Source organism: Perca fluviatilis, chromosome 19 (genome assembly GCF_010015445.1).
Source record: "Perca fluviatilis chromosome 19, GENO_Pfluv_1.0, whole genome shotgun sequence".
Lineage (NCBI taxonomy): Eukaryota > Metazoa > Chordata > Actinopteri > Perciformes > Percidae > Perca > Perca fluviatilis.
In genome coordinates, this window is record NC_053130.1 from 5,225,998 (window position 1) to 5,244,592 (window position 18,595).

General features: G+C 40.4%; 1 protein-coding gene across 3 annotated transcripts in view; it reads left to right on the forward strand.

The window, feature by feature from the left end:
- atrnl1a (attractin-like 1a) overlaps positions 1-18,595 on the forward strand; it is a 345,015-nt gene that overhangs the window by 322,276 nt on the left and 4,144 nt on the right. For all 3 annotated transcript variants that reach the window (XM_039784008.1, XM_039784009.1, XM_039784010.1), the window contains one exon: positions 2,735-2,849. In XM_039784008.1, coding sequence (XP_039639942.1) covers positions 2,735-2,849 — 115 coding nt within the window. The remainder of the gene's footprint in view (positions 1-2,734; positions 2,850-18,595) is intronic.

An 18,595-nucleotide genomic window follows, 5' to 3' on the forward strand; every position in this document is an offset into this window, starting at 1 on the left:
TTCAGTCCCACACATGATTCTTTGAGTATTTAGAATTGAAGGTCACCCTTAGTAATACATTTTTTGGACAGCCATTTGGTTGTTTTAAACCTATATTTACCATTATTGAGCACATATGGTCTTTTCCCCACAGTGACTTGCTTTATATGTATGCAGTTTGACAGAGCTGTGCTGTGAGCTGCCCATTACATCCACAATATTTCACTGTTGGACATGAGCACCTCTGTGTTCATACAGTAGTTTACGTGCGTGTTCAAATTCTTCCATGTGTTTAAACATTTTTTTTAAATTTGAAAATAACCCAATGGCAATCCAGTAGAAATTAAATACACATTATATTTGGGCTTTTTGTGTGTTGGTATGCCCTGGTGACATCTGTGAAGAGTAACCGTAACAGCAGAGATACTGCTTGTGTGACTGTTAGTCTGATTTGTCTTGTCAAAAAGAAATTCCCAAAGGACGAATGGCATTTGTAGGCTTCCAGTTGTCATGAGAACTGACAGATTTTCTCATCACTCAGAGTCAAGAGGACGAGTCAGAAGAGGGAGAGGAGAGGGGAAATAATAATAAAGAAAAAGGAAAAAAGCAGTCAGGAAGATGGTCAACACTTATGTGTAAAACAAAGCAAGGAGGGAAGAACAGATGTGTGGAGAGGCTTGTGAGCTTTTTTTTATGTATATATGTACCATTTGTACCATTTTATATTTTATATACCATTTTCTCCATTCTCTCACCGAAAAAAACCTAAACAGACTCATTGTTTTGTATTATCTCAATCAGGAGCAAGAGTGCTTGCTGATAGGAAGTTCTAGAGGCAGTTTGTCTGTGCATGTGTGCGTGTGTGCACTCCTCACTGTCCCACAGACCACAGTAATAAACAAGGTCTATCTCTGTGACCTATGGGGGTACAGATTGGCAGAAGGGTCAAACCTGATCGATAACTCAATGACTCTCCTTGTTGTGTATTCAGATGTAAGGAAACCCTATCCCAGCCATTACATATCATTAGACAGGCCGTAAGACACAGTATATACAATCAGATCCACAGGCCCTGTGCAGGATGGTTATTATAGTATAGGAGGGGTTCTTTTCATTTAATTTCTAGTTTAGGGTTGGCATGTTATTGTGCAAATATTCGGTAGTTCCATACTGTCCCAGTTTTTATTTTATTTCATATGAACTTACTTCATATTATCCCATGCTGACCTTAGCACAATATAAACCTGTTTAAAGTGTGTTGGATTATTATCCCTTTGCAAGAAAGTAACTTTTGTAAACATAAAAGCCAGTTGAACATACATTTAAACTAGTTTACCTGTATAACCAGTTCTATTTGTTTTTGTCAGTAAATCTGCAAAAAAAAGAAAGAAATTAGTCTTATATACAAACTACAACACTGGGAGTTTTGGCTCCATTTGACTAATAATAAGAAAATGAAAAGCCCCTTATACTGTTTGGCTCAGTACAATCGTTACTTGATCTAAGTGTCTTATTTGGTTGGGATATAATAATGGATTTAAAAACCTGCATGATTAGAATGGACAGCTGATATCCAAATGTGTATTTGCACACTTAACTAGAGAGACAGATGATCTCCTACCTGTCTACGTTAGCTGCGCAGCAGGCAGAGCTCCATAGGCTGCCGGCCAGCCTGCTTCCCCCAGCTGGGAGCTTCAATCATGGGGGGAGGTGGCAGCATGAGCTCTGGGTGTGTGTTACATTGTTCAGATAGACCGGCTAGCTGCTATGTTAGCTTGATAGGATCATTGTGCAACTTCCTATACACACATAGGCTGTGTCTCAAACCACCTACTTGCACACTTCAAACACTTAGTTTTAAGTACTGTATATAGTGTAGATAACGCAAAAAGTCAGTGCACTGAAAGTACCGGATGATCTCTTAAAAAACGGTCAAAAAGTTCAGTGTGGAACAATGGATCCTAAATGGGCGCCACCTTGACTACAAAGCGGAAGGGAGCCCTTGAACGGCAGCTGATTGGACGAACGCATCACGTGGGTCTGGCTGCTCGAGAATTTCAAACCGACTGTCGTGGCGGCTCGGACGGAATACGATCTCGTATTTTACGAAAATGGTTCACCGTGTTTCTGAAAACATTTTAAGCGAGAAAAAGGACTTAACGTTTCTGAAACTGTGTTCATTTTAGATCGACAAAGGTCAGTTTAAAAGATTTTCGTCCGATTTTGAGAGGCGGCGAGCCTAGCCGGCCGCTCCTCATTTGCATACAGGAAAGCGGGCTGTAAAATCGCGTTCACATGTGTTGCGTTCATCCCGCTCGTCATTTCCGGTAAGTTTTTTAACATAAGTGTTCATTTTGGGACAATACTAACCATCGAAAGTGGGCACTACGGCAGTAAGTGGTCAGTGCATATTAGCAATGTATGACAGAAGTATGCGGAATGAGACACAGCCATAGAGTATAAAACTCAGGTACACACACACTGATGCTAGTGGCGTCAGCATCTGTTGTGACACTGCCTGAAAGGGTAAATTAAGCTATATAATCATTGTGTGGTCCAAAAACTGGCATAAAATATCTCATTTTCTTTTTTTATGGTGTTCAATTCAATTTTATATCTTTTTACTTATGTTCTGTCTAGTGTGTACTAATTTGTTTATCCCGTGTTGTGTGTGTGTGTGTGTGTGTGTGTGTGTGTGTGTGTGTGTGTGTGTGTGTGTGTGTGTGTGTGTGTGTGTGTGTACGTGTGTGTGCAGGCAGTTCCGAAACCCATAGCCATGGAGCCATGTTGGGGGAGCAGAGCAGGTGTTCTGACGGTGCTGCTGTATCTGCCCAGAGTCCCATCTGGAATACCTCCACCAGGACAGTCTGGTATGATTTTACACACAGACGACATATGCAATCTGGTATTGCATCTCTTATTTTTGTTTGATATTTGTTCATCTTTCTCAAAAAGCTACGTTTTTTTCCCAGCATATTCTGACAATTTTGGGGAATGATGATTGCACAGGTTACACAGTGATGCTAATTCCATCTAGGAAAATAATCATCATTGGCTTATTGGCTAAAAATACCCGAAGCTCCTGTGTACATGCTCTTCTTTTCATCAGCATAGTTTCGAACTTATTTGGTGCCATTTTTTTTTCTACTTCTGCAGTGTTGTGTATCATTATTTGAGGATTTCCTTCTAATTGGATGTTGGCCTGTTAACAGTTCTTTGTATGCTTGGTATGTATTGTCCAGTAAGGTGGTGCAGAATATTATGCCTTTCATTGGGGGGAAAAGTGCTGCCTCAATCATGCTTTGTGCTGATATTTTTTGAAATAGGCAGGTGCATGATGACCAGCTGCAGTATTTGCCACTATCAGCAGACAGTATTTATGTCCAACTGTCAGAGACACTTACCAGACACGGCTAATGTTCCTTTTTATGATTGAGTGTAACAGACATCAACGCTCCTACTGGGGATTTCTCCATTTTCATTTGATTGTCGCTGTTGTTGTAAACTGTCAGCTGTCTCCGATCCATGAAATCTCTCATCTTTGTCATTGTAGGCTCACAAAAACACAGTCCGCGCCATTTGTGATCCCTTTACAAGTTGCCGACGATGTCTAAAAAGACTCCAGATGTAGCGAGCGGTGCTTCCCGTGTGCCTCGCGGCAGCTTCCCATCTCAGCTCACATGTAAAACAGGCTCTGGCAGTTTAAACTAAAGCAGAGTAAACACAGTAAAATGTGATGGCATCGGAGGAGTCATCAGAAATGACTTGATGTTTCCTGCCACTGTCATCATTAGAACAGTCTGCAGTCACACAGCAGGCAGCTTAATAGGGTAAAAGGATGTTTTAAAGGCCAACGGTTACGTGTTCAATCCCTGTAAGTCGTATCTTTAGTCAAGGCTCTCCAAAGACATTGCTCTTTTAATCTGTGAGTACCAGTTTAATGCCTGACAAATGCAGAGGTGTGGTCCATGTTATCTGCTCATGTTATAAGATAAGATAGACTTTACTAATTCCACACTGGGGAAATTCCTGTGCTACAGCAGCTAAAAATAAAATAAATAATGTACATGTAAATAATGTTTGTGAAAAACACAAATACACATTAAATAGACATAAGAGAAAAAATTTACAGAAAGTATTATAAGAAATAGAAAAAAATTGAATTAGTTATAATAATAATAGTACTAATACAGACATATTTACACAATAAACACCTTTATATAAACAGACAGTATACTGTATATACACAGATATACAGATGAGTAAGGTGTGGATGAATGGAAATGACATATTGCACAGTTTGAGGTAACACAGAGTAATAAATAAATATGTAAGTAGGAGCTCTGTGGGGGTTATCCCTTATCCTAAAGTCCAGGTAAAGCGAGAATAAATGTGTTTTCCGAATCTGTCACACTACAGGAAAATGTGTTATTAACCACCCAGCCAAATCTGAATGACCGATAAATTATATAAAATTAGCTACCACATGTGGTGAACACAACAGCACTGCTGGTATGCGCTTTAAATGTAGTAGTAACAATGTTTTTATACAGTAGTGCAAGGGATTATGTAACGATGGCGCCGGTGTGTCGTCGAACCATAATTTCCTGCTAGGGTTTGAAGAAAAAAATCTAAATTTTCCTGCCAGATATTGCGATCACGATTCGATTTGCGTTTTTATTTATTTTTTTTGCTACATATTGCACCTTAAGTAATAAAAAATAAATGAAAGAGCCACTGAAAATAGGACATGTCTGTAAACAATCTGTGATACGTGTCACATTATTCCTAGGATTTATCTTCTGAAAAAAAAAACAGTAAATATAATAATGAAAAGAGGAATACAAAATGTTAACTAAATGTTACACCAAACGTTCAGCTTAATATTACACATTCAATTAATTGCGGTCTTCACGATTAGCTAATCGCATTCTTTCAAATCGCGATTTCGATTTGAAAACAATTAACTAAGCCCTATTTCATGCCGCTCAAAAAATCCTGGACACAGAAATGGTAAAAAAAACAACAACAGTTTAACGGTTGTAAATCCACAATTCAGTTTACTGTCCTCTCACATGTTTTCAGCATGTATGATGTGTTTAGAAGGAAATCACTGATTTTGCTTTACCGAGACTTTAATGTTCTGTAGGTACTGGAGGTGTGCATCCAACAGTGGCAATTAAGGGGGGAAGCCACATCATGTTATTTTAATAGAATGTATTGATTTTTTTAATCGGCACAATGACAATCTGTCGATTAATTGTTGACTAAAGTAATTTACTGGTTAAAGCTTCAGATTTTCTGCTTTTCTCTCTTTTATATGTTTTATATATGATTTTCTTTGGGGTTTTCTTTTCAGTTTTCTGACATGTTCTAGACTAGTTCTTGGTCTTTTAAAAAAAAAATTAATTTTATTGTTTCACTGCTGGAAGTCCGTTTTGTAGAACGTTCAGCTGAACTCTCAAACTACGCAAATAAATGCAGAAAGCAGAAAAACGGCAGGAGAGCAAATCAACAATTTTCTAGCGTGCCGTAAAAATCAAACTGTTTTCATCCTGTGATAGCAGTATGTTCTCTCTGTTAGCATCAGCATGTCTTCCACAGTGATATTATGAATTATTCAGATGCACTCTTGACATATGGCACCTTTTAAAGAAGGTCTGATGTGGTTAGACCTGCCTGGTTTCCATCCAACACGTACTGTTGGATCAATTGTTCCCCTAAATGAGACATCCTGACTTTCCACAGTCTGAGCTCACGTTGCTGCTACAGTATAGACGGACGTCATGCGATATCCCCCAGTCGTTCCAGCCGACCACCACGTGGCTGTAGAAATCACTGAAAAGACAGCGGCACTTCCTCACAGACCTGACGAGGCCCGGAGCGTTATGCACCGTCAGCGTGAGGCCAATCTTCTTTCCCTGCAGCCAATCTTCCCGCTCAGTCTCCAAGACCTTTCTCTCTTTATATTTTCCATCTCCCCTGTAGCTTTTTGGGAGACTGCTGCCAGTTCTGTGTTGGCACTTTTGCTCTTTAGAAAGTGGACTGTATGTAACTGGAGCAGGTGTGAAAAAGCCTCTGTTGCTCCAGGCAGGAAGCAAAGCCTTCAACACGGCGAGTACCTGATGAGCAGAGCAGACGGAAAATGACGCAATTTTTTTCTCAAGCTAGAAGGAGCTTTATGTTGAAGCCAGTAAAATCGTATCAACACTCACTGTATTGTAGTCTGATTTATTTAACTAGGAGAAACCCATTGAGATAAATAATCTCCTTATCAAGGGTGAATACAAAGGAGGGAATGAGAAGTGACAGTGTGTTTGGGAATGAGACAGAAAATGAAAGTTTGCTCCACCAAGAGATAATTATGATGATTAAAATATACCCTCGAGGTTAACGGTAGCAAGTGCATTAGGAGCAACTGGAAGACCAGTAAATGGCTAAAAGTGCCAATGCTGAACTAAATTACATAGTCTAACGTCGCTTTGTAATTGTTGACTCTCGGCAGCATGCGCTTGTAAAAAGGTCAGAAAGTGGAGATGTGAATAGTGAAGAACTTGGGCATTAACAGTGTTGGGAGTAACGGCGTTTAAGTATAACAGCGTTACTAACGGCGTTATTTTTTCAGTAACGGAGTAATCTAATTAATTACTTTTCCCATCGTTGCAACGCCGTTATCGTTACTGAGAATGTAAAGTGGCGTGTTACTACAATTTGGTTGAATGAAGCGCGAGGTGTCAGGCTTTGGCTGCACATCAGCTGCCTGGAGAGAGCTGGTGGGGAATGATGACAACGTTGCAAATGCGATGATGATTGGCTGGGTGGGCGGATGCCCTGCTCACGCTGTCTCACTGCACGCTCTGACCACTTAGAAAGTGACCATGGCGACGAGCCAGGGAAATTCAAAGGTAGCGTTCTCGAACTGGAAGTACCCGCACTACTTCTCGCTCATTGAAATTAAAGTCAAGAATGTTTATGTAACATGCACGCTATGCCCAGGAAAAAAAAGACTTTATCCACGTCTGCCTCAAGCAACTCGAATCTTATGAAGCACCTCACATCAACACATGCTAACACCACACTTGTTGCTGCTGCTAACCCAACCCAGAGCCCAAATGCAGCTAGCAGGAGCTCCAGCGAAGGAGACGGAGCCACTCGGTTAAAACAAGCAACGCTCGATTTTTCGGGTAAGCAACATCTTTGACGTTAAAGATGTTATAGAATGTAATAGCGTTATAGAACATAAAAAATAACGTCTTTATTAGTAAATTATTTTTACAATGTGGTAACTGAGTTACTAACTCAATTACTTTTTGGGAGAAGTAATTTGTAACTGTAACTAATTACTTTTTTAAAGTAAGATGACCAACACTGGGCATTAAGTGTTTTTAGAAGCCTATTGGGGTCTGCATTTGTTGATTTTAGACTTTGTCAGATGTTTTAATGTGACGAACACCAATAGACAGGCAGAGAATTGTAGGCGTAACACACAAATAACAAAACCTTGTTGTGTGTCTTAAACCTTTGAGACGGATAAAAGCGTTGCAATGGACTTAAACACAAACCTGAATTCGGCCCATACCTGTGCCTTTAAGAAACTAACAGGATGACCCCAACTGGTTCTGCCAAAAAGTCCAACATAAACTGAAAGAGACACCATAGCCATGGTCCAGCAGTGCAAATTGAAATTAAAAAACTGCAGATAAAACCAGTTTTAGGACATTAAAAGTGCGTAAAGACACTGCACATGTATCAAAGTGAAAGCACTGGTGGTTTTCCATTCACCACCTCATACTACCCGATGTTTTGGACATTAGCTCGTCACAGCAGCAGCAGACTTAATTTTCAGGAAATTAGGGCCAATAGGAGGCTTGTCAGTTCTCGTCAGGCTGCTCTCTGGGGGAAGTCCAGGCTCCTCTGTTGTTTCTCTCATCAAATCAATGACATAGCTGTCGTCGTTACCAGGGTTTGAAGCCTCGAGTCGATGATTTGGGTCTTCTTGTTTGTTTGTGTAGTGATCAGAGAGTCAGCCATGATCACAGATACAAACGCAAGCAATGACGAACATGCAAATGCGTCCAGTAACCACACATGATACAACTTCAAAAACACCAAAGAGACGATAAAACTCGCCCACCCTTCATCCATCCCCAGTCTCTGCCCCCCTTCCTCCTCCTCCATCCTCCCACCCGTGCTCCCCAGAGAACACTCTACATAGGGTCAGACAGCAGTCCTCCATTGATGTTAGCATGTATGAACGTGAAGTCACTGCAGGCTAGCTCCGCCCACCCTCAGTGGGAGACACTTCAAGAGGAATCCTCGATGAGCGAGCCTATTTTAGCACGCCTTCCCTTCTCTTTCTTCCCTTTGTTTTTCTTCTTGTCCTCCTTTGCTCTGCTCCCCTGAGGTTTTGCCAATAACTGACCCTTTATATGTAAGAGGGAGAAAAAGATAAGACACCCATGTTGGTTTCAGAAGAGGCGGGGGGGAGACTGCAGCACCAGCCTTACAATTTTTCAGCTGCCAGTTTTTCAACCCATATTCCTCACTCTGTCTTGTTTGTTCTTTCCCTCTTTCTGTATCATTCCTAAAAGTTTTTGTTTCTGGCCTCAGACCAAGAGTGTGGCATTGTGTATGTTCCAGTGATGAGTTTGTGCTTCTCCTTAAACAACGTGATACTGTATCCTTCAAAGCGGCCACACTAAGATTAGTGTGGCTCAAGAGGAGTACATTTCCAGGATAAAGTCTGACATCCGGCACGTGGCTCACGCGCCGGATGTCCGCTCTATGTGTGTTGCTGTTCTCAAAATCCCTTTGTTACGGATAAAGACAACCTCCGAGCTAGCAAGCTACACGCTGAAAATGGCTTTTCGTTTTGAAGTAAATTTGGATCATGCAACAAGGCAGGCCTGCTTTGTTATTTCGGGATGTGATTGTTAAGATTACAAATAATATGTTAATACCATTACTCTCTAAACTCTAATCGCCTGGTTGACAACCGGCATCAAACCACCCAGGCATATTGTTTTCTATGTAAGCCCATTTGTCAGTAGCAGTAGTGAGATGTCTGTTAGTATGGGTTGACAGGCTGCATTGCTTCATAAGAAGCCACTGTCTTATCTCTCAACATCCACACTCCACAAAAAAATAATTTAAGCAAATCCTGTGATGCAGTGCAGCCGGTCTGTCCTACAGTGAAGTCTGATTGATGGTTCTGCAGAGGCTCCACGCAGAGCTTTCGCCGTAGCCTACGTAAGTGGACTCAAGTTTATACTTGTGCGTTGGTGTGTGCGTCGATCTCTTTAAGAGAATAGCAGGGCTGGCATGTTTATGTGTGTGATTAGCTAAGGAGCGAGTACCGACTCTAGAGTAGTGAGAGAAACAAAGTGTCTCTCCTGTGCTTTTTGACCACGGTGGTAAATCTGTAGCAGCACAAGCGAACCCTCTCTCCTTGATTTCATGTTGTTTAAGGAGAAGGAGAACCAGGAAATGAGTAGGGGGAAATGCAACGCTAACAAGCCACGGCCGAGCGACGTGCGTCACAGAAGCATAATTTGGCCTTACGGTCGACAAATATGATGCTACACGATAGGGGTGTGCAAAAAAATTGATTCATATTCGAATCGCGATTCAAGCTCTACCGATTCAAAGTCGATTCATAGAATTCAAATTTATTTTTTATTGTATGTCTACTGCAATCACATGGGAAAAGTAACTACATTTACATACTGTGAATCGTTTTTGAATCGAAAATCGATTTTGAATCTTATCGTGAGCCTAAAAATCAATATCGAATCAAATCGTGACATTTTCTGAATCATGCACCCCTACTACACGACACGGATGTGTTTTTGACCTAAAGTCAAAGAGTACTGTAGGTTTTGGTCTTAAAGGCATTCGTGCGTTGTCCAAGAGGCAACATCGGTTTGACTGACTGGTGGCGAGTTCGTAAGCCTTTAAACATAGAGTTTAAGAGTGAAGGTTAAATGGAGCGCAAGATCACCAGGCAGATTGGTGAAGTAAAGTGGGAGTTTCTGACTGTCACATTGAAGCGAGATCTCAGCCTGAAAGCTCACAATTCACCAATCTATGTTCCAACCCTCACCTGTGGCCATGAGCTTTTGGTAGTGATCAAAAGAAAGAGAATACAGATACAAGTGACTGAAAAGACTTTAGGTAGGTTAGGGTAGACTTCAGGAAGGAGGTCAGAGTAGAACCACCGGTTTCTCATGTAGATAGGAGCCAGACGAGGCTGTAGGACGTTTGAGCAAGATGACTGATGGATGCCTCCCTGTAGAGGTTTTGCAGGTACATCCAAATGGGAGCAGATCCCAGGGCAGAACCAGACCGTGCTGGAGGAATTGCATATCCCATCTGGCATGGGATAGACTTTGAATCCCCCAGAAGGAGCTGGATTAAAATGGTAACTTAGACCAGGGCCTGGATATTTGGCTGATGATGGATGGATGATATCAAATATGCGATGCCATGACATAAACATGATTAAACATCACAAAATCAAGGCATGGAATTGACATCTCATTGTTTAAATGCCCTACCACCTGTCACAAGCACTGGTGAAGGCTCTTGGATGAGAAAGAAGTGTGTCCGTGCATTGATACAAGTGCTTATTTTTTTTTATATATATTTTCCATTTATAAAAGCAAAAATATTCAACTTTCAAATGAAAGTTGTGGTGTTATGTTATAACATTACAGTTTTAGAACATTAGAAATAGCATAGATGTTTGTTTTTGAGTGTCAAACTCTGCATTGCTCTCTCTCTGTCTCTCTCCACAGGCCAGTCTGTGTGATGAGATTACAAGCTGCAGAAGTAGAGGGGGTCTCTGAGCCTCTTGTACGGCTTTTTCTTCACTCTGATCTAGCGAGACGGAAACACACTCGCGCAACACCCTGATTGCTGTGTTCATAGCCAAACCAAATCCTCTGATAAAACAATCATTCATGCACGATTCCTGGCCCAATAACCCAAACCATTAATCCAGGAAATGACAGTGAGTAAAGGCAACTCGCTGCTGTTTAGAGTGGCTGACAGCTGTCGTCAGCCAAATTGCAGTGGACGACTCACACACGGCGTCTGCCTTTCGAGAGCGACTGGCGCAGGAGAGGAACAGCTTGACCGCTGAGTGACTGTTTGACTGATTCAAAGTTACAGTGGTCTGACATGATGGACCAAGCAGGAGAGAAAGACTGACAGCTAGGACTGGTGAAATAGAGGGAAGGAATGGGAAAAAAGGGGGCGGGGGGGGGGAGAATGAGATCTTATTTTTGGCTCCAGTCACCAGTCTTCCCTCTCAACAGCTTGTTTCATTTCATCTTTCTCCTGTCACTTTTACCTCTTTAAGCTGTGCCTTCCACAGCTGCAGTTGTTTGGTTTCTTTAATGTTTCAGATGAAATGGGACTCAATCAGTGGTTAATGGATTTACCGGGCTGCACGCAGTCTTCGTTTGGTGCAGTGGAGTCGTTGTGGAAGGAGAGAAAGAGAAAGACAGTGGGCCACATTTCCTTCTCAGCCTCTCTCTCTCTCTCTCTCTCTCTTAGATAGTGGGTCAATAGAGACAGAGGCGCAGCAGTATTCACAGCCGCCTTTTTTCTGCGCTAATCTGCCTATTCAGCAGCAGAGATAGAGCTGGGAATCTCGGGAAGAGGGAGAGAGAAGAAGAGAGGGGGGTATAAAGAGAAGAAAGAGGAAAGAAAATACAGGTACTGTAAGATTTTGAAAGTCTTTGTGAGTAAAAATAGGAAGAGCACCGTGTGAGAGAAAAGAGGTATTAAAAGGCTGAGAGGTTCAGTTAGAGGGATTGGTCTAAGTTCTGAAAAATATGAGTGGAAACAGGTAGGAAGATGGAGAGGGAGAAAAAGTGATTAAAAGAGTTGTTAATTAAGTGCGGTTGTAAGAGTGGTGAGAGTCCATGTCGAAGCCCCCTCACCCATAAAACCAGATTTGCATACTGCTGCACCGAATCTATGATAAGTCTCCTTGTGATTATGCTTTGATAAACCCACTCCTGGTTACCTCTGATTCAACTGAGAAGTAAGAAGAAAATATAATCCCCCCCCCCCAATCTCTTCCTTTCCTTTACATCTTCACTTCTTTTCTCTGTTCTATCCCTTCACAATCTTTCTATGTCTTTCAGTTTCCTTGTGTAGTGACGATTCCATTCAGTTGCTGCGTAATTTGTTGGCAAATTTATGACATTTTCAGCATCTACCTCTATGTGAACTGTCTGATGTTGAACCCGACATGTTAATTACTTAGATCCCAGACCAAGGTTATAATCGTTAACGAAAACGAACGAAATAACGAAAACTAGGTGGGAAAAAAACATTGTCGTTAACTGAAATAAAAATAAAAACGAGACATTACAAAAAAACGATAACTAAACTAAAACTGTAATGTCTGTTTGCAAAACTAACTAAAATGTGTTGTTGATACTGGGATGTCTACACAACTTTGTGAGTCGATTGACTTCAAAAAGTTCAACACTTTACTCGAACCAAAGTTCAAAACACCTGTTCAAGTCCGTCTTCTTTAGTCTATTTAGGTTTTTTTCCTGGAACACATCACTTGCACATTTTGCACTTACTCCGGCGTCTTGTGTAGACTGTTTACATATTCATGACCATATGCATAGACAGTAGGCTACATTTTATATACTGGTGTTATTGTTGAATACATTGTGATACATATTTCTAAAATTGTATGAGTTATTATTACACAAGACTTTTTCTGACCTTTTATGAATCCTCTGACAAATAACCCATATTACAAAAAAAGACTAAAACTAATAAAAACTAAACTAAAACTAAGCATTTTCAAAAAATAAAAGTTAAACTAAATTAGAAATCCCGCTTTAAAAACGAATTAAAACTAAACTGAATTTGAAAACAAAAAGTCAAAACGAAATAAAAATTTAAACTAATGAAAAATGCGAAACTATTATAACCTTGTCCCAGACACGTTCAACTTTTATTTATTCTTTATTTTCTGGGCTTTCTAAGGGAGGGGAGGCCAGAATAAATAAAAGTTGAACTGTAGCATGACTGTTCTCTCTAAAGTAGAGGACGCAGAAACAGGTATCAAAACGTCAAAATGCTGTTTCCGGTCTGTCAGTCTTTGTCAATATATCAACTTTTTTTAAAACCTTTTCTGTAGCCCTTTTTTCTCAAAATGTGGGTGTTTCCACTCCAGTGTGCACACAGTGACCATCTGCATAAAATAGGTGCATGGAAATGTCTCTCCGAAACATAGCTTCTATGTTCTGTTCTTCAGGTTCAGCTTTGTTGCTTTCTGTGTTGCCTTCTTATTCTCTCTATACCCCTCTCTTTTTTTTTTTTTTCTTTCTCTCTCTCTCTCTCTCTCAGTCCTGACAAAGCATATTCAGCCTTTTGCTGTATCATTCTCACTTTGGCCCTCTTCCTAAAGCCAAATGTATTATCCCTGGACAGAAAATTGACTTTGGTCATTTGCATTAAAAACATAGAGGACACACCACTATAAAAAAAAAAAAAAAAATCTAATATGAGAACACTTAATTTATCAACACTCTGCTGGCTTATTTGGCTCTGTTCTAATCTAATTGCTCAGCGAACAAAGACAACATCCATGTCTTTTGCTGCTTAATAAATTGCTGAGTTAATGAGGAAAGAAGTTCAGAGATGTGGTTAAAGAGTCGGTCATCAATCAATCAGTCTATTAATCAGTCAATCAACATTTATTTATATAAGCGCTTTACCGCAACCAGCAGGTATCCAAAGTGCTTTACATCAAGGACCAAGAATAAATTGTAACATACCATACAATAAAGAGAATAAAACATAAAATACAGTAAAATCAGAAAAGGCTATATAAAAGCAGGAGGAAGAAAAGGAAAAATGTCAAAGCGTCTGTAATAGTTTGAATGTCAGCGGATAACTTGTACCTTGGCCTTAAAATCAGTCGTTTCGATGACCGTAACTACCGGTTGTGCTCACGGAGAGTTAAAATCTCAGACAAAAAAAAACACTTGGGCCAGGCCTTTTAAGGCCTTGAAAACAAAATCTTAAAGGAATATGCCACCGTTTGTTGAAATAGGGCTTATCACGGTCTCCCCTGGCTGTAGATAGGTGGGCCAACGCATTTTTTGTCTCAGTGCAAGTAATTAGTTTTTTTTTTTTTGTCTTTTGTTGGCCCACTTTTACTCACAACATGCTAACCGGCAACATAGGATTCCATTCACTACGCTAAGCTTACTAGCGGCGGCGCTGCCGGTGTTGCAGCGGACTAAAACAATGCATGCACAAAAAATGCGTTGGCCCATCTATCTACAGCTAGGGGAGACCGTGATAAGCCCTATTTTAACTAACGGTGGCGTATTCCTTTAAAATTGATTTTAAAACGCACCAGGAGACAATGGAGAGTGTAGTCATATTTAAATTAGACCGGTGTCTGTGTACGGTTGTGCAAATTTAGCTTGATTAACCCCCTGTGTCTTGTCAATGTGAGACACTCGTTTAAGTTTGTACGAGTTAGGTATTTCTCTTTCCTAGCCTCTGTCTCTCGGACTCAAACTGTGACTACTGGCCTGGAAGCATTGCTGTAGCACCGGTGTCCTTTTCTTCCTCTCTCTGCGTCGACCTCCTCACACACGCTCCTCTCTCTGTCCCACCGTCTCCCTCTGGGTGTCCGACTAGAGAGCTGTTTGACAGGAATCGGAGAGCAGCGCTGGGAAACTCAGCTCCATTGACCCGGAATGGATCTCCGATACTTTGATCCCCTCTTGTCTTTGAAACCATGCACCCCACTGGGATGCACTCTCCTTTCAACCCCTTCTCCTCCATCCGTCTGCTCGTTGACTTTTAGTCAAATACTCAGTGGTATTTACTCTCAGGCAGCTCATGAATTTATCATGTGGGCATGAAGGTTTGATCATGTCAAGCCACCGTCCTTACCTTGATTGTTGTTTTGGCGTTCACCCTTTGCTGTAGAGTTGTTGTTTTCTTTTCAGAAATGAGATATCTGCCATTAAAAAAAAAAAGTAATACAGCATATGGTCTGTCTGAAAAACTGGATCAGATGCATAACAAAACAGGCAAGGCAAAGTCAGGACCCTGATGAGGACCTTTGTATTGTAGATGTGACGTGTTTAAAAAAAAATATATATACATAAATCACAACTTTTAAACTTTTTTCCAAACTATAAAGCATCTGCCTCAACTTTTTGGGGACATCCTTCCACCTTTTCGTTCTCCTGTTGGCTCAGATACTGTATATTTTAGAGACCTTTATATATGAATTTCAGGTCATTTGGAGATATTTTTCCCATGCATTATTCAAACAAGCATAAAGAAAGGCTCTCCCAAACACTGCCATGTAAAATGAATGAAAGGCATCCTAGTTAGTCAGGATCAAACCTGAATTTTACATGCGTACATCAAAGCAGTCGGTAGTCGCGTGTCATGTTTGTCGGTCTTTTAAAACCTGAACTCTATGAAAATATAAATATGTGAATATCAGTGTGTTACTGTTTGACTGACTTTGATTTTACTTCGCTTCAAGGAACAGACGCTGCTCTGGTAATTTCTGTTGACTATTATACTGGATCCTAAGCAGGCTACCATCCCTGGTGCCTTCATTGAGGGCGAACACAAAGTCAGAAGCCAAGCTTTGATGTTTGGAAGTAGAGGAGGGCCTGGCTGGGAGGTTTGTCACCGGGTTAGCGAGCGGGCTCCTCCCAACACACGTTTTCCAGCTGCAGTCCCAGTTTTGCACATCAGACCTGTGCCGATATGTGTTCCTGGGGACTCTTGTCTCTTGCTAATGACTCCATTAGTCTATCAGGAGAGGGGGGGGCTGGGGGTTGGTGTGTGAGGGGGTGCTAACGATGAGTCAACTCACCTGACAAAACAATCACATTAACGTGCGCGGTCGCCACGGCAGCAAATGAGCACTTGCACTCACCTGCAGCATAATTTGATTACTTTTGACCAATTTCATTTTGAAAATGGAGATGTGTGTGTGTTCACCCGGAAACATCAACACAATTATGATGGCAATTTGTCAAAGGTGAAAGCTATTTTGATGGAAGAACATTTGGATGTCACATTAGAAATGAATTAGTAGCTTTCTTTACTTTCACTTTCCCAGTCTTTGTGCTCTCTCTTTCATTAGAACTGGCCGTGATATGAGAACTGGTGTTTTATATCTCGCAGACAGGTGTGCATGTATGTAAGTCATGCTGGCTGTCACACCACATTCAGATGGATCACTAGTTTGAGGTCTTGTGGAGATGATTTTGTTGATGTGAAATAACTGATGGCATTGCTGTTGCCTTTGTCTTGGTCTCGAGTTTCCAGACCACTGTCTGTCTGATCAGAGCAGCTTAGGTTAAATAATGTCTGAAATGTTGTTTCCTTTCCCTGATCCGTTCCATGTCTTTTTCCACTTTCTTTCCTTTATGTGATATTTCAATCATTTCCAACTGAGAGGGATTTAATTAACAAGATTAACAAGATGTTTAAAGCTTTTTAATCACACAACTGAAACATCAGTACATCTTTTTCTGTGACCACTAAGAAAATAAGTAATAACTTACGTTTTTATTCTATGCCATTTTTGGTTTCAATAGCTTGATTTAACTTTGTGCCGTTTTTGTTTTGTATTCTGTAATACATAACCTACTGTGAAAATATATAAAGAAAATAACACAATAACAATGTCAAACATCAAATATTCCCCCAAAAGATTATGGTTTCTGTAATGTATATTCAAAGACAAAAACATAATCGTATCGTATGTTTTCGTTGTCTTATAACACAATAAAAAACAAACCCACCAATTGATTAAATGAAGGATCAGCATATGTGCTGCGTGAAATGTTGCATAGTAACATCATTTTTTTTAAACAAATCTAAACAAACTTATGTTCCATCCATTTTCTACCATGCACATTAAAAAATGACATTAAGATTTCAGAATGGAGACATGAGAGCGTTGTTTGACCAATTGCAGGGCTGCAATGACCAAATATGTTAAATATCAATCAATTTGTTGATTTATTTTCTCGATTGTTTTCTCTATAAAATCTAACATGCTATCACAATTTCCCAAAGCTGGAATTGACACGTTCAAATGTCATGTTTAGTCCTACCAACCGTCCAAAACCAAAAAATAATGAGTTTACTATCATGTAGGTCAAAGAAAAGTCAGTTCTGACTTTATCTGTTTAGACTTAAAGAAGTAAGACTTTAAGTGACAGGAGCAGGGCTTTAGGCATTACCAGGGGTTCAAGTCCAAAACAAACTTTCCAGAAAAAAAATACTAACAACATGACCGTGCTGCGCTCAATGGCACTGCATTGAAGTGGCAGAGAAGTAAAATTGGCAAACTCACAAACTCCTATAGAGGTGTGTTTACTCCTGAAATATGGCTGTGCGATATGAGGGAAATTTGCGATAACTTTGTTGAATGTGGCGATAATATTACTTGCGCTAAATAAACAGATATTAAAGTTTACTCAGTTCTGCTGCTTTCAGTTTTCTGTTAAAATACAAAACATTGCTCGTTGAATTAAAACAAATGATGGAAATCATTTCCAACAACTTTTATTGAACAAATTGAACACTGAATTGAATATAAAAGGCACCACTAAAAACAGATGGACAGTTACATTATAAAGTGCAGTTTTCTACTGATATTTTCTTCTAACTTACACAAAAAAATCATTTTTTTTTGCGGTATTTCGCAGCCTTTCACAATGTGTATATTGCAATAAAAAACGATAAAAAAAATATATGGTGCAGTCCTATCCTAAAATGTACAGAAGATCTGCAAACATGCCATTTGGACTAAACTACAAATTACCATAGCAACAAAAAGCCAAATGTAAGTATTGTCTGTGGTAGACAACACAAACCAAAGTGCCAAAGTGAAACAAACAATCATAATAAACCAAGTTTCAACAGACCAGGTGCCGCTAGCAAATCACAGAGCACATAACTGTTGGCTGCAATATCGGTCTGTATGGTCAGAACTTTGCAAAAATATGTATGTGCACAGGTGCATGCACAACAGTATTTGCACTGTTACACACATAAACCTGCAGAGTCACGTACACACACAGGCACACACTGAGCAACTGTGTAATCGGCTTTCCCCTTTCCACCCACTGAAAAAAATATCCCAAGAATCACTTGAGTGTGAAATGCTGGAAACATCCTGCATCCAAATCATATCAAGAGCGCAGCAGATTCCCTCCACTGTTTGCCTGCTTTGTTTATTTGGCTCTCGCATCCCAGCAGATTGAGCTCTTGTCATAATGACCATGCATTGTCAAGCCCACGTTTGTCGGGAGGGAAAGACAGGACTAGCTGCACTTGCAAGAGCTGCCATGACTCTAAATCCACATTAACAACAGCAGCTACTGCCAAGGTAACACAATGCTGCGAGGCATCTGATGCCTTGGTGCATCCAGCCTGCTCTCTGTAAGCTCTGCTGGGGAGAGCGAGTCAAGCATCAGATACAGAAGTTGTTTTGAGAGGTATGACATCCTGCTGGATGGTGAAGAAAGGAAAAAGAAAGATAAAGTATGGTGTGTGGTACGCTTCAGTGACTTCAGCG